Source organism: Nannobrachium achirus, assembly GCF_963921795.1.
Source record: "Nannobrachium achirus genome assembly, chromosome: 7".
NCBI classification, from domain to species: domain Eukaryota; kingdom Metazoa; phylum Chordata; class Actinopteri; order Myctophiformes; family Myctophidae; genus Nannobrachium; species Nannobrachium achirus.
This window is the reverse complement of record NC_137816.1, coordinates 35882223-35893593: the sequence shown is the minus strand read 5'-3', so window position 1 is coordinate 35893593 and position 11371 is coordinate 35882223. Positions and strand designations below refer to the sequence as shown.

The following is an 11371-nucleotide window of genomic DNA, read 5'->3' as shown; positions in this document are numbered from 1 at the left end:
AAATATGGCCACATTTTGTCCAACTTAAACAACCAACCGCAACCCGAGTCACACTTGCAAATTCTGAGAATGCCCATATGGACAGACATATTGTGTCAATCTCAAGTGGTCTATGACATCAAACATCTATGTCAGGCGTCAGTCATCTCAATATTTGGGAGAATATGGTCACATTTTGGCCACATTTTGGCCAACGTAAACAACCAACCAGGTCTGTGCATTGTTTTTGTCAAATGATCCCATGCCAAAGTGCCAGCGCTCGCCCAGCAGTCTGCACATGCCCATGTGCGCTCGCCCTTCTCACCCTTAGGGCATCTGGTCAAGGCTACCAGTAGCCTGGCGGGCCATCCCTGATACTGTTTCACAGTATGAGGTTGGCTTGCCAGGCTACGCCAGGCTAGGCTACCAGTACCAGGTAATCAGAATCAGATTGCCTATATTGAGGTGAGAAATTTAGTTGATCAAAAACAACCCTGTGCATTCTCTCCACATTGTAAAAATGTACCTACCTTTATATTCATTTTTTGACATATTCTTGTATTATTCTAATTAGCAGCATATAAGATGTAAAAGCAATGGTAGTTTGTTTTGTTTGGCAATGGGTGATCACCCCAGCCCTGGAAAACGGTTAAGTGAACATATGCCCATGTTTTTAAACTCACAAAACCATTTACGTATATATACCAGTATAAGACATTTTAATGTGTAAAAAAGCAAAAGGAAACATAAAATGGCATCATCAAGAAAGTAGCTCTCAATAATTACCAACATACTGTCAGTAGTCATATTGACATAAAAGAAACATGCACATACAAACATGAAAATATTCAATTAAACAATGTAAGGAATGATAACAAAGAGAGGTTTTGCTACACAAACAATTCTCACATCTGGATGGATAACAGTAGACTACTATGAAAATGTTGCTTAAAAATGGTAACAGTTTAGTCAGAGTAAACTAAGAGCACATACGTTGCTACATATATTTAGAGTTTTTAATCAAGGTAAATACAAAATACAGATTTGAAATGTTCACATCAGACACAATGGTAAGGTATATCTCATGGTTTACTTCAGCACACTAATGGGTGGGGTTAAAGTAATGAGAGCTTGCACCACTGAGTGTATCACTGGGATAAAATGATAGCCCTAGTAGTGCTTGCTGATAACCAGCTCTGGTCCATAGCGCCTTCTAACGCTATGGACCAGAGCTAATGTATAACCAACTCTATGTTTCTCCACTATGTGCCTTATTTTTTAGACACTTCAGTGAGCTTTCCAGTAAAGGTTCATACCTCTCAAAGGGAACTCTGAAATCAGAATGTATAGGACAATGCTTGTCTTTTAAATGGCATGGTAGGCCTACGCTCCTTTAAAGATTTTTTTTTTCTTTTCCACTATTTTATTTTCAAGGACATTTTGGATGAAATTACATGGACAAAAGCACAATTTGTAATCGTCCTTTAGGCTTCTTTTGAAGTCACATTGATTGTAGACAGTGAGCAGTGAAAATAATAGCAAAACACACAAGAGATATTGTTCCGCTTTGTTGTATTGCAAACACTGCCATCTTGTGGCTAATATTACCCAGCACAGAGCATCATGCTCTTTGATATAGTTATTCATGTACTGTAACAAACAATTATTATCTCATTATATGCACAATTAATGAACATTTAGCATGTACAGTATGCAATAAATAAATGGATTTCCCCCCCAAACTACATCAAAGTAACACACAAACATTTCCACCCATTTTCTAACCAGGTCCAGTGTTGGTATTTGTTCAGTGACACAGTCTGCACAGCAAAAATATCATGTCGGCCTACATTTTGCTCTGAGAGTGTAAAAAGGATGTAAAAACTCTCACACCTTCAGAGTTAAATGATCAGAGGGCTAATGTGTGTTGTAAGTATGTCATTGCTTCTGCACATCAATCTGCACCTCCTCCTGTGCATTATGCTGTGGTTCCTTCACAGTCTTCTTCACACACGTCCACTCTTCTGTCTCAATGTATTCATCGGGCTGTTTCACATCCCAGCTCAGAGAACAGCTCTGGTTCCTATTCAGATCAAGACAATCAGAGATTATAAACATATTATCATATAATAATTGATCAAACAAACAGTTGTCTTAGGCCTGGGATATTCATATTCTCATCTCTAGATTATTTTGTTTTTCTTTACAACCAAAACCACCCACATCTTCAAATATCCAAGGATGGCTATTGCTGCTAGGAGAAGCACACAGATTGAGGTGACGACCAATGCCTTTGCTGGAGCTGAAACAATAAAACAGGGAAAGACATAAATAAATCAATAAACCAATCATAAATAAATAAAGTAGTATTGTAAGTAAATATCTCATACCTCCAATAGATGCCTGTGAACCGCTCAGTGCCTGAGGTACTTCTGTTTCTGTCTCTGAAAAGGTAGAGGAAGAGAGTGATCCAGGGATGGTCCGGTCTGGATGTGGCCAATTGTCTAGACGAGTGTTAAACGTTTTCTGGGAATGAGAGGTTGAGGTTGTAGCCTGGGAAGGAAGTTGTGCGTGCCCCCGGTAAGTCCTTGTGGTCAAAGGGCTATCGGTTGTGGCATCCTTCAATTGTGTCACATCTATAATAAATACAGTTACATGACAGAATGTTAAGTGTACATCTCCACAACACAATAAATAATGCAATTCAGTATTTGACAGATCTTATTTTGCATGTCACTGTAGCTGTGGGGTGAAGCATTTCAAATTGTTAGGGCTTTGTTACAGGACCTCTGGGACTACACAGGAAGTCACTGTTTTCTCAATTTTCCCCTTTCCTTTCAGACTCATCTGCTCATACAATGAGTGAAAGTGCTGCTGAGAAGGCAGCACTTTCAGCACTTTTTCAGCACTTTTCCTAGAACCAAAATTCTAGGAATTCTGGAATTCTAGGAATGCCCAACAACACACAGTTAAGGTTCAATCTACTCAAAGGTAATTAATGCATAATATTTAACAGAATACCATATTTGAATACAGAAATATTTGATTATATTTAAATGATATATTAATATAATATGTCACTGTCTAACCTTGTATATCCAAACCAGTACCTTTTCAGAAAATATAAAAAACAATGTGTTCCAATGGATTATATTGTGGATAATGGTTATTATATAATCACAAGCTTTTGTTAATACTTTTAATTGGTTCAATATTTATAAAAATCCACAGACAAACGTAACCACTTTCAAAATGTAAAAAACGAACAAAAAAAATCTATTGCAGATCTACAAGCTCACAACACGTCGCATTGATCATAATGCACTGTGGGCTTGTCGGCTAATTTTGCTACTTTTGTGTGTGATACTGTATGAAGTAGGGCATTCATTTACGAAAAAAAAAAATTGAAATGTGGAGATGCCCGACAGCAACAATAATGTTGATTATTGTTGGATCTTTGACAATGACCATGCATATTTTCTAGCAGTACATTTACATCTTCATCTATGTGTCAATACTATAAACTGCATAACAGCCCAAATGAACAATCCCAATCACTTCCCCATGACATAGTGGTGGCACCAACAATTTCCTCTGCTCCTGCCTGTTTATAACCATCTTCATCTAGTCTGTTGTAGATCATAAATTCGTGATTAGCATTGTGCTTGAATATTTTGGACTGATTGACAGACTGACCAACTGAAGGACAGACCCACCAACCAACCAACCAACCAACAGAATGGCAAATAGTAACAATACAGTTTTTAAAAGCCCCACTAACTTTTTTAGTGGATGAAATGTTATTTAGACCAATCTTTATCTTAGAGTATAATTTAACTAACATAACTGAAGTGGTTGTATTTTGTCTCCCTGCTCTTCTATGAGTCATTTTAGATCCTGTGGACTGGTACTGTAGGACCACTCACTACTGGTTGACCAATGACCACTACTGGCCTGAAGGTCAAAATTCTATTTCTCCCCTGAGCAAGCAGGCATGTTGTTATATTAGCTCAGTGGTAAAAATGTCAGCACTTGTCTCAGGAAGGATATGAATAATACAGTGTGTACAGAGTGCAGCTTTTAAATGACTGTTAGTTTGTAAGCGGAGTTCCCTTTAAAGTGTGATATGAAAGCATGTGGAAAGAGAACACACTACCTGATTCATTAAAACAGAACACATCGAATGTTTGAGTGACAGCAGCCCGCCATGGCACCAACCCAGTCCTGTTTTGACCACAGCTTGTACTTGGCTTTATTCGAGGGATGACGACAAAATGTTCATCGATCCACCCAAACCTGTAGATGTAGGAAAGTTGTTACAAAAACGGACTGTTACAGGTCCACTCTCAGAGATACATTAAAGCTCAGGATTTTACTGTATACTGTGTTACATCTACTCATAATGATCCTGACTTAAGTATTCTGCCCTTTTGTAGTTGTCCTCACCTGCACGTTTCCAAACCTTGCGTGAGAGACACCAGCACTTGAGCTTTTGAAGCAATTGTCGTGCCTAGGGACTCGCAAACCTCCCTGGCCTCAGAAGCATTGTAGGCATAGTGAGGCTGGTTATAGACATTCACGTGGCTGACCTGGAACACCCCAGCAATGCTACGGCCAGCTGCAGGGGTTACTGAAAAAATGATCAAATTAACAAATTAATAACTTAATCATTTGAGAACGACACATTGATTATTCTAAAGCTTTGCAGAGTTGGCTACAAGTTTTGCATTGATGATACAAAAAAGAAATACAACCATCAAAAGAGCCAAATATATAAATATCAATTAATAAGATCCTTACCCATGAATGGTCTGTCAATATTTTGATCTGAGATGGTCAGAGTGATGTGCAACACTGAGATAGTCCAAAGCCAGATCATATTCAGTGGAGTAGAGATGGATGAGAGCTGAGGATGACACAGGTCTAACACAGTGCGTGTCTGTGAGTCAAATGAAGGGGTTACATAGGGGTGACTGTTGTCTGTAGGGTGTGTGGATTTTGAGATTACCAGCGAGTAAGGGAAAAGGAAGAGGGAAGTACTGTTGGCAGGTCAAATAAAGAGCAATCATATGCTTTAGGAACCATGTCCAAGAAAAATGAAGGGGAGAAAAAAAGGAAGGAAAAAAAGAAAGACAAAAGAAATGTTACGACACAAACCAATGGAAATCTTGCATTGGAGATTTGGAGTTAGGGTTGTTCAAAATGTTTTTACATTGAGAAAAACAACATATAGCATAAGTATAGAAGAAAGGGAAAAAAAGTATATCTCCCACACAAAATAGAATTACATTTATACAGAACAAACAGAAGCAAGAAGATTTGTTTTGATGTTGTTAATATTGCTCACATATTAACCAAGTATAAAAATATAAGTAATATAACCAGGTAAATTATTATGATTTTTGTCCTTTCTTTATTAAACAAAAATGCATGTAAAAACTCTAAGAAATCATAGTTTATTTTCCTCATACAACAGTGCTCATACAAGCTCAGTAAATACAAAGGTGATTTAAATAACGAAAACGTTGGAGTTGTTAACTCATTCTCCAGTCAATAAATCTTGGCATGTCATTCCCCAGTGCTGTAATGGGATATCTAACGCCAAATGATTTCCTCCTCTGGGAATTAAACAGTGATGGACAAACATCTGAACCCCAGCATCCTCTGATGAGCCTTTTGACACACAGCAACATCCCACTTCCAGAAAAACACCTCATCAAAACCCCTGCCAGGAGGAAATGACGCAAACGGGCAAATGGGCAGTAATGTTTTTGTCAGCTCTGAGGCGTCAGTGAGTAGGCATTATTTATGACCTATTTAACTGAATCTGAGAGATAATTGAATTATTATTATTATTTTATTTTATTGGAATGGCAGTGCGGTCGCAGTAGACTTTTCTTGTATTATTGGCTTTACTGACTTAACTGAGCCATCAGTGCTCCCACTGAAGAAACCAATAATCATCACTAAAAACTGTCTGTTTTTACCGTTTTACTTCAGGGGTCTTCAAGAGGGGGCCCGGGACCCCTAAGGGGTCCTCCAAAACTGAGTGATAGAACCTTTTTTCCCCTTCTTTATATTAACCACTTGAACTCTAGTGTCCATATTCTGAGAACTTTTGCCAAAAATAGCAGATCTACAAGCTCACAACGCCACTGCGAGGCGTTGTGAGCTTGTAGATCGGCTATTTACGGCAAAGAGGTTTGGTGTAGAGGGGAAAAAGAGCAGACTTAGTACAGAATGAAAGGTCAAGTTTATTAAGTATTGATGGTTCAAGTGGTTAAATATCTGAAAACACAAATTGACATGAATCCAAAATACACTGACGATTGTGCTGTCAAACAATTAAACTATATGGAATCTATGAGAAGTTTGCGGGGGTCCCTGCTTCATCTCTCTCTCTCTCAACTAAGGGGTCCTTGGCCTGAAAACATTGAAGACCCCTGTTTTACTTGATGACAATGATAGACAGCATGGTTTCATGCACCTTTATTTAAAGGTGAAGTTGCAGAAAAAAACATACAACACAGGTAGGCACACATGTGGCTAGGAAGGAAGATCAAAATGCAGTCATGTGCTGTCTACAGAGTGCTCTCATACAGGAAGAAACTTTCAGTGCTGTGAGGACACAAACCAATTTACAACACGGATGAACAACAATCAGCTGCAAAGTATTGCACTTTAAGGAACTATTTTGGAATGTGCTTTCTATTTAAACTGTCTTCAAAAGGTCTGTTCAAATACATAATATAGACATTTTACCAAAGGCACTAAACGTTCTCTTAACCTCTATTTAAATACCGTATGTTAACATTTCTCACAGGCCTTTTCTTTTAATCAGCTAAACCTGAGAAATACACATTAGAGTGTAGATAAATGTACTTCTATATATTGCTGCATTTAATAGAAATCCTTAGGGACATTCACTCCCTCAAGACAACATTCAGAGTAACAGTACAGGAAAGCATAATGTATGTATCCAATGTAAATAAATATGTATTTAATCACACTATGTAAAATTGGTCCCTAAACAGAGATTATCTACATCTCTCCTCACCACCGCAGTCTGGCAATATTTCTATCAAAGAACTTGATACATTATCAAGTCAAAAACAAATCGTTTATTTCAGTGGTTCTCAACCTTGTGCTATGGACCACTAACATATTTTGAACAATCCTCAAGGACCACCCAACCCACAATATTTATATATTTAGTTAATAAGGCATAACACAGTAATTTCTATGTTATTATCCTATTATTATTATTTTTAAATAGCTGATCTACAGCTCACAATGTGCCACAGTGCGATGCGTTGGATCTGCCATTTTCAGTGTGCGAAGTATATCAAGCCCTTAACAACCCTGAACATTTCATTTCAAGGTTTTCTCCCCCCCACTCTATGCCTCTCAGTTCAAAGGTTTTCAGAAATTTGATGGACTTCTGAAATATTACTTAAAAATGTTTTTGATAGATAAATTACAATGTAATAACAACATTTGATTTGATTTTTTACATTTTCCCATGGACCAGTTGTAATTTTGCCATGGATCACTAGTGGTATGTGGACCACTGGTTGAGAAGCACTGATTAAAAAAAATAAAAATAAAATGAAATAAAAATACATCTTCAAGTAGACGTTGTGTGGTGATATGGAGAAATGAGTATGAGTTGTCTTCAGAGGAACATTGTGAGGAGTCTGTGTTATTCTGCGGTGGGATTTTTTGGCTGCGTTGCTACATTTAGTCCAAAGATGTTCTTCTTCCCTGCTGGGGCCATAGCTTTTTCTCCTGACATGTCCCCATGGCTATTGGAGTGGTCACTAACGTATGTAAAAACGCTGACAACTAGAAACATGACCAGGAAAAAGCTCAGGGTAATCCAGAGAAGTCGGTTCCGCCCCAACATCTTGGGGCAAATTCTATCAAGGATGAGAAGCACCTCTTCCATCTTACTGTAAAGACAACAGAGAGAAGAAAATAGCTTCCTTTACACACACATTCACACATGCTATGGCTCTTTAAACACAATGAACTGTAACAGACTGAACAATGTTATAGTACCAGTAAAGCAGTCAGCAACATTATTAGTTTTAAGGTGTGCAATGTTCGTACTCATAGGTTACTGTATGAACATATGTTCGAAATCATAACTGGGGTAATCTTTATAGGGCAACTTCAGTGATGTTTCAGAGACAGACTGCTCAGTGCTATTGCTGTCAATGGCCTGTTAGCCCTACAACAAACACATAAGAGACAAGTTAGACAACGTAAATAATCCACCGTTTGTCAGCCTTCTGATTGGTCCCTGAGACTCCCTGACTGGCCAACCAGAAAAAACCATTCACTTTTTCCTATCGGGGGTGGAGTTTGTGCATTGGAGAATGTTGCTTCAGGCTTTCAACAACGGTCCGCACTGCGCGACACGGCGTGCGTCTAGTACGGCCGGGCGAGGTGATCGCGATTTCGCTCAATATAATGAATAAGCTTCAACAAACTAGTTCACATGGACCTTATCAATGTAACTAAGAGTTACGATTGGGTACATATATTTTAAATGGGCAGAATTACGAAAGCCAGCCTATTATGTGAGGAGAACTATAATCTGGCTGTCATCTTCCTACCCAAGATGCACTGCGCTTTCTCTTTCTATTTCTATTCTCTCTCTGATCCAGAGGATTAAACTAATTAAAACATATATTTTCGGGGGAAAACTACTGTTTTGCTATGTAATTACTGTACCTTTTTCTTCCCTTTTTATTAATATCACGTAGATGTGTTTTTTTTGGGTACCGGTACTTTATATAGCTGTAATGAGGCTATGAAAAAAAGAAAAATCCCATCCACTTCCACTATAAAAGAATCTGCAATGGTGATTCTGTCCCACTGGGATTAAACAAATTAAAACATATATTTTCGGGGAAACCCCCTGTTTTGCAATGTAACTACTGTACCTTTGTCTTCCCTTTTTATTAATATCACCTAGATGTTTTTCCTTTGGTACTTTAAATTGCAATAATGAGGCAATGAAAATACCCTCTCCCCCCATTCACTGCCACTATAAAAACAATCTGCCCAGGGTCATCTGTACCACCATAGTAACAGGGCAGAATGGGGCGGGATTTGCAAAGGGGAGAATTGTGGTCTAACTCAGGGGTTTTCAAAGTGGGTGACGGGGCACCCTGGAGTGCCGTGAATCTACAAGCACACAACGCCTCGCATCGCGAGGTGTTGTGTGCTTGTCACTAGTTTTGTGCATTTTATAGATGATAAATACAAAACGAACGGTTTTGGACATACAAGGTTTCCACCCGACAAAGACGATATGCTATAAATATAAGGTGCTGGGAGTGAAAATTATAATGTAGGGGTGCCTCGGATTAAAAAAATATTTATGGGATGCCCTGAGACAAAAAACTTTTGGGAACCCCTGGTCTAACTTATAGAAAGGTGTTAAGATCATTGTTTTTCCGTACATTTGTAATGCACACACAACACAATACTTTAAGTCTCAAAGGCCATTATAATGAAAAGGTCAAGTCATCATACACAAATGTACAAGATTTCATTTTCAGCTAAATGTTACAGTATTTTATACGGATATGGTTATAAACTCCCCACAACATCCAGGTGTCATAAGTTTGTGCACATATTAGAACAGCTATTAACTCCTCACACCATGGTTGTAGCTGAAACTAAAATAGGTGTAGTCCTAATATTTCTGTCCCTGAGGAATGTTTAGTCTACTTGAGGATGCAATAGGCCTACACTATGAAGGGTGATACATACTGCACGGTTTTGGATCATCACCTAAAGAATACAATTTAAATTTAAAGAGCGACAACTCTACAGTTTTTCCAACTTGACCTCTTGTTGATTGTACCTGTTCCTGTGAGTCATGAAGGATACAATATAATATGGATATTATTTCGCCCTGTGATTCCAACAGTGGTGTACGCTGGATGATGTCACTAGCAGGGACGTGCAGAGAATGTTAGCTGAAATTTCTAGAAGGGCCTTTTTGTGAAAATATAGAAAATAGCAGACCTCCAACCTCACAACGCGTCACGCTGCGACACATTGTGAGCTTGGAGGCCGGCTATTTTCGGTACTTGATAACACACTAAACTTAAAGGAGTAGTTCACCACTTTTCAACCTGTCTTCATATAATAGGCCCTCACTAATGTTCATGATAAAATATCACAATTTTTTCTACTCAGTCCAAGTCTCTTAGGAGAGCTGTGGGAAGTTCAGAATCCATCGTCTTGTGACATCATCATTTTCCCAAAAATGTAATCAATATTTTTGAAAAAAATATTTAGATTTTTATTATCGCAAGAACAATGGCTTCCACTTTAAAATTGCAACTTTTCAGGAATAGAAAGCCTGCAGTTTCTATAAGCTGGATTGGCAATCGATGATGTCACAAGACGATGGGTTTCTGACCTGCCCACAGCCCTCCTCTGAGAAAAAAAAAAAAAAAAAAAGTATTTTTGAGTGAGGACTAATTATATGAACATAGGTTGAAAAGTGGTGGAGTGCCCCTTTAAGCATAAAAAAGGCAACACTGGAGATGTGGCGTAACGGCATGGATTTCTACACAGAGAGGGCAATTCTTTCAGCATAAGATGCTGCATTGAGGTTCAGGAGAGTTTGAAAAAGGCAATTCTCTTGAATGCTTTCTTCAGGTATGGCATGGAAAGGGGGCATTTGCATTTCTTTTACCATAGTAAAAACTGCATTCATGGTCTGGAGAGGGCACTTTTTACAGACGGATAAAAGGGCAGGGGCTCATGCCCCCTTTGATGTCTACCGTATGTGTGCACGTGCCTGGTCACTGGCATATCTGAACTTCCTTGAATCCACACAGTAAAATCCTCAGTGTTAATTCAACCCTGAGACTATACAAAACGGATAAATGAACACTGGGGATTTCACTGTGCATGAGCTAGAGTACACTTCCAAAGAAATACAAATTACAAGAAGCAGAGGCACAGGCAGATATCATCACTCACTGCCCTGGCCAAGCGAGATCAACAGTGAGGAAAAGGTCGAACATATATTCCATGTCAGAGAATGACGTGAACCTAGAGCAAAGCATTCTGGGTATTGTAGCATTCAATTTTTCCCTCCAGCAATAGCAAGTGATATAATATAAACAAGTAGAAACCTGGTGTTTTTTTGTTTTTACATGCTGCACTTCATGCAATAAATAAAGAGATGATAGTGGAGTTGGTTCATTAGGGTCAAAAGGTCTACACGCCACAATCTTTTACTGAAGTGACTACTTAGTAAGGACCACCTATTCAGTATGCCAAGATTCAAGTTAATATGAATTCACAATACATGGGTTGCAATAATTATCCATGAGAGCAATTACAGTATGGTTGGCCT

At 38.5% G+C, this 11371-nt stretch overlaps 2 protein-coding genes across 2 annotated transcripts in view; both read right to left on the bottom strand.

Annotated features, from left to right (window-relative positions):
- Positions 1-690: 690 nt before the first annotated feature.
- Positions 691-4924, bottom strand: lyve1a (lymphatic vessel endothelial hyaluronic receptor 1a). Its single transcript, XM_080729466.1, has 6 exons — positions 4780-4924; positions 4426-4609; positions 4136-4275; positions 2370-2615; positions 2203-2281; positions 691-2062 (listed from the first exon to the last, which is right to left on the bottom strand). Exons 1-6 carry the CDS (start codon positions 4856-4858, stop codon positions 1918-1920), a joined length of 873 nt encoding a protein of 290 aa, XP_080585592.1. The 5' UTR covers positions 4859-4924; the 3' UTR covers positions 691-1917.
- Positions 4925-6560: 1636 nt separating this feature from the next.
- Positions 6561-11371, bottom strand: part of mrvi1 (murine retrovirus integration site 1 homolog) — a gene marked incomplete at its 3' end in the record, with an annotated part of 39199 nt that continues 34388 nt past the window's right edge. Inside the window, exon 23 of the mRNA XM_080730201.1 lies at positions 6561-6597. Coding sequence (XP_080586327.1) covers positions 6561-6597 — 37 coding nt within the window. The remainder of the gene's footprint in view (positions 6598-11371) is intronic.

Coding starts and splice junctions, on each gene's coding strand:
- lyve1a (XM_080729466.1), bottom strand. CDS start 4,858: ATGATCTGGCTTTGGACTATCTCAGTGTTGCACATCACTCTGACCATC. Junction 4,610..4,779: donor TATTGACAGACCATTCATGG/GTAAGGATCTTA, acceptor TCATTTTTTCAG/TAACCCCTGCAGCTGGCCGT. Junction 2,282..2,369: donor TTCACAGGCATCTATTGGAG/GTATGAGATATT, acceptor TTATTGTTTCAG/CTCCAGCAAAGGCATTGGTC.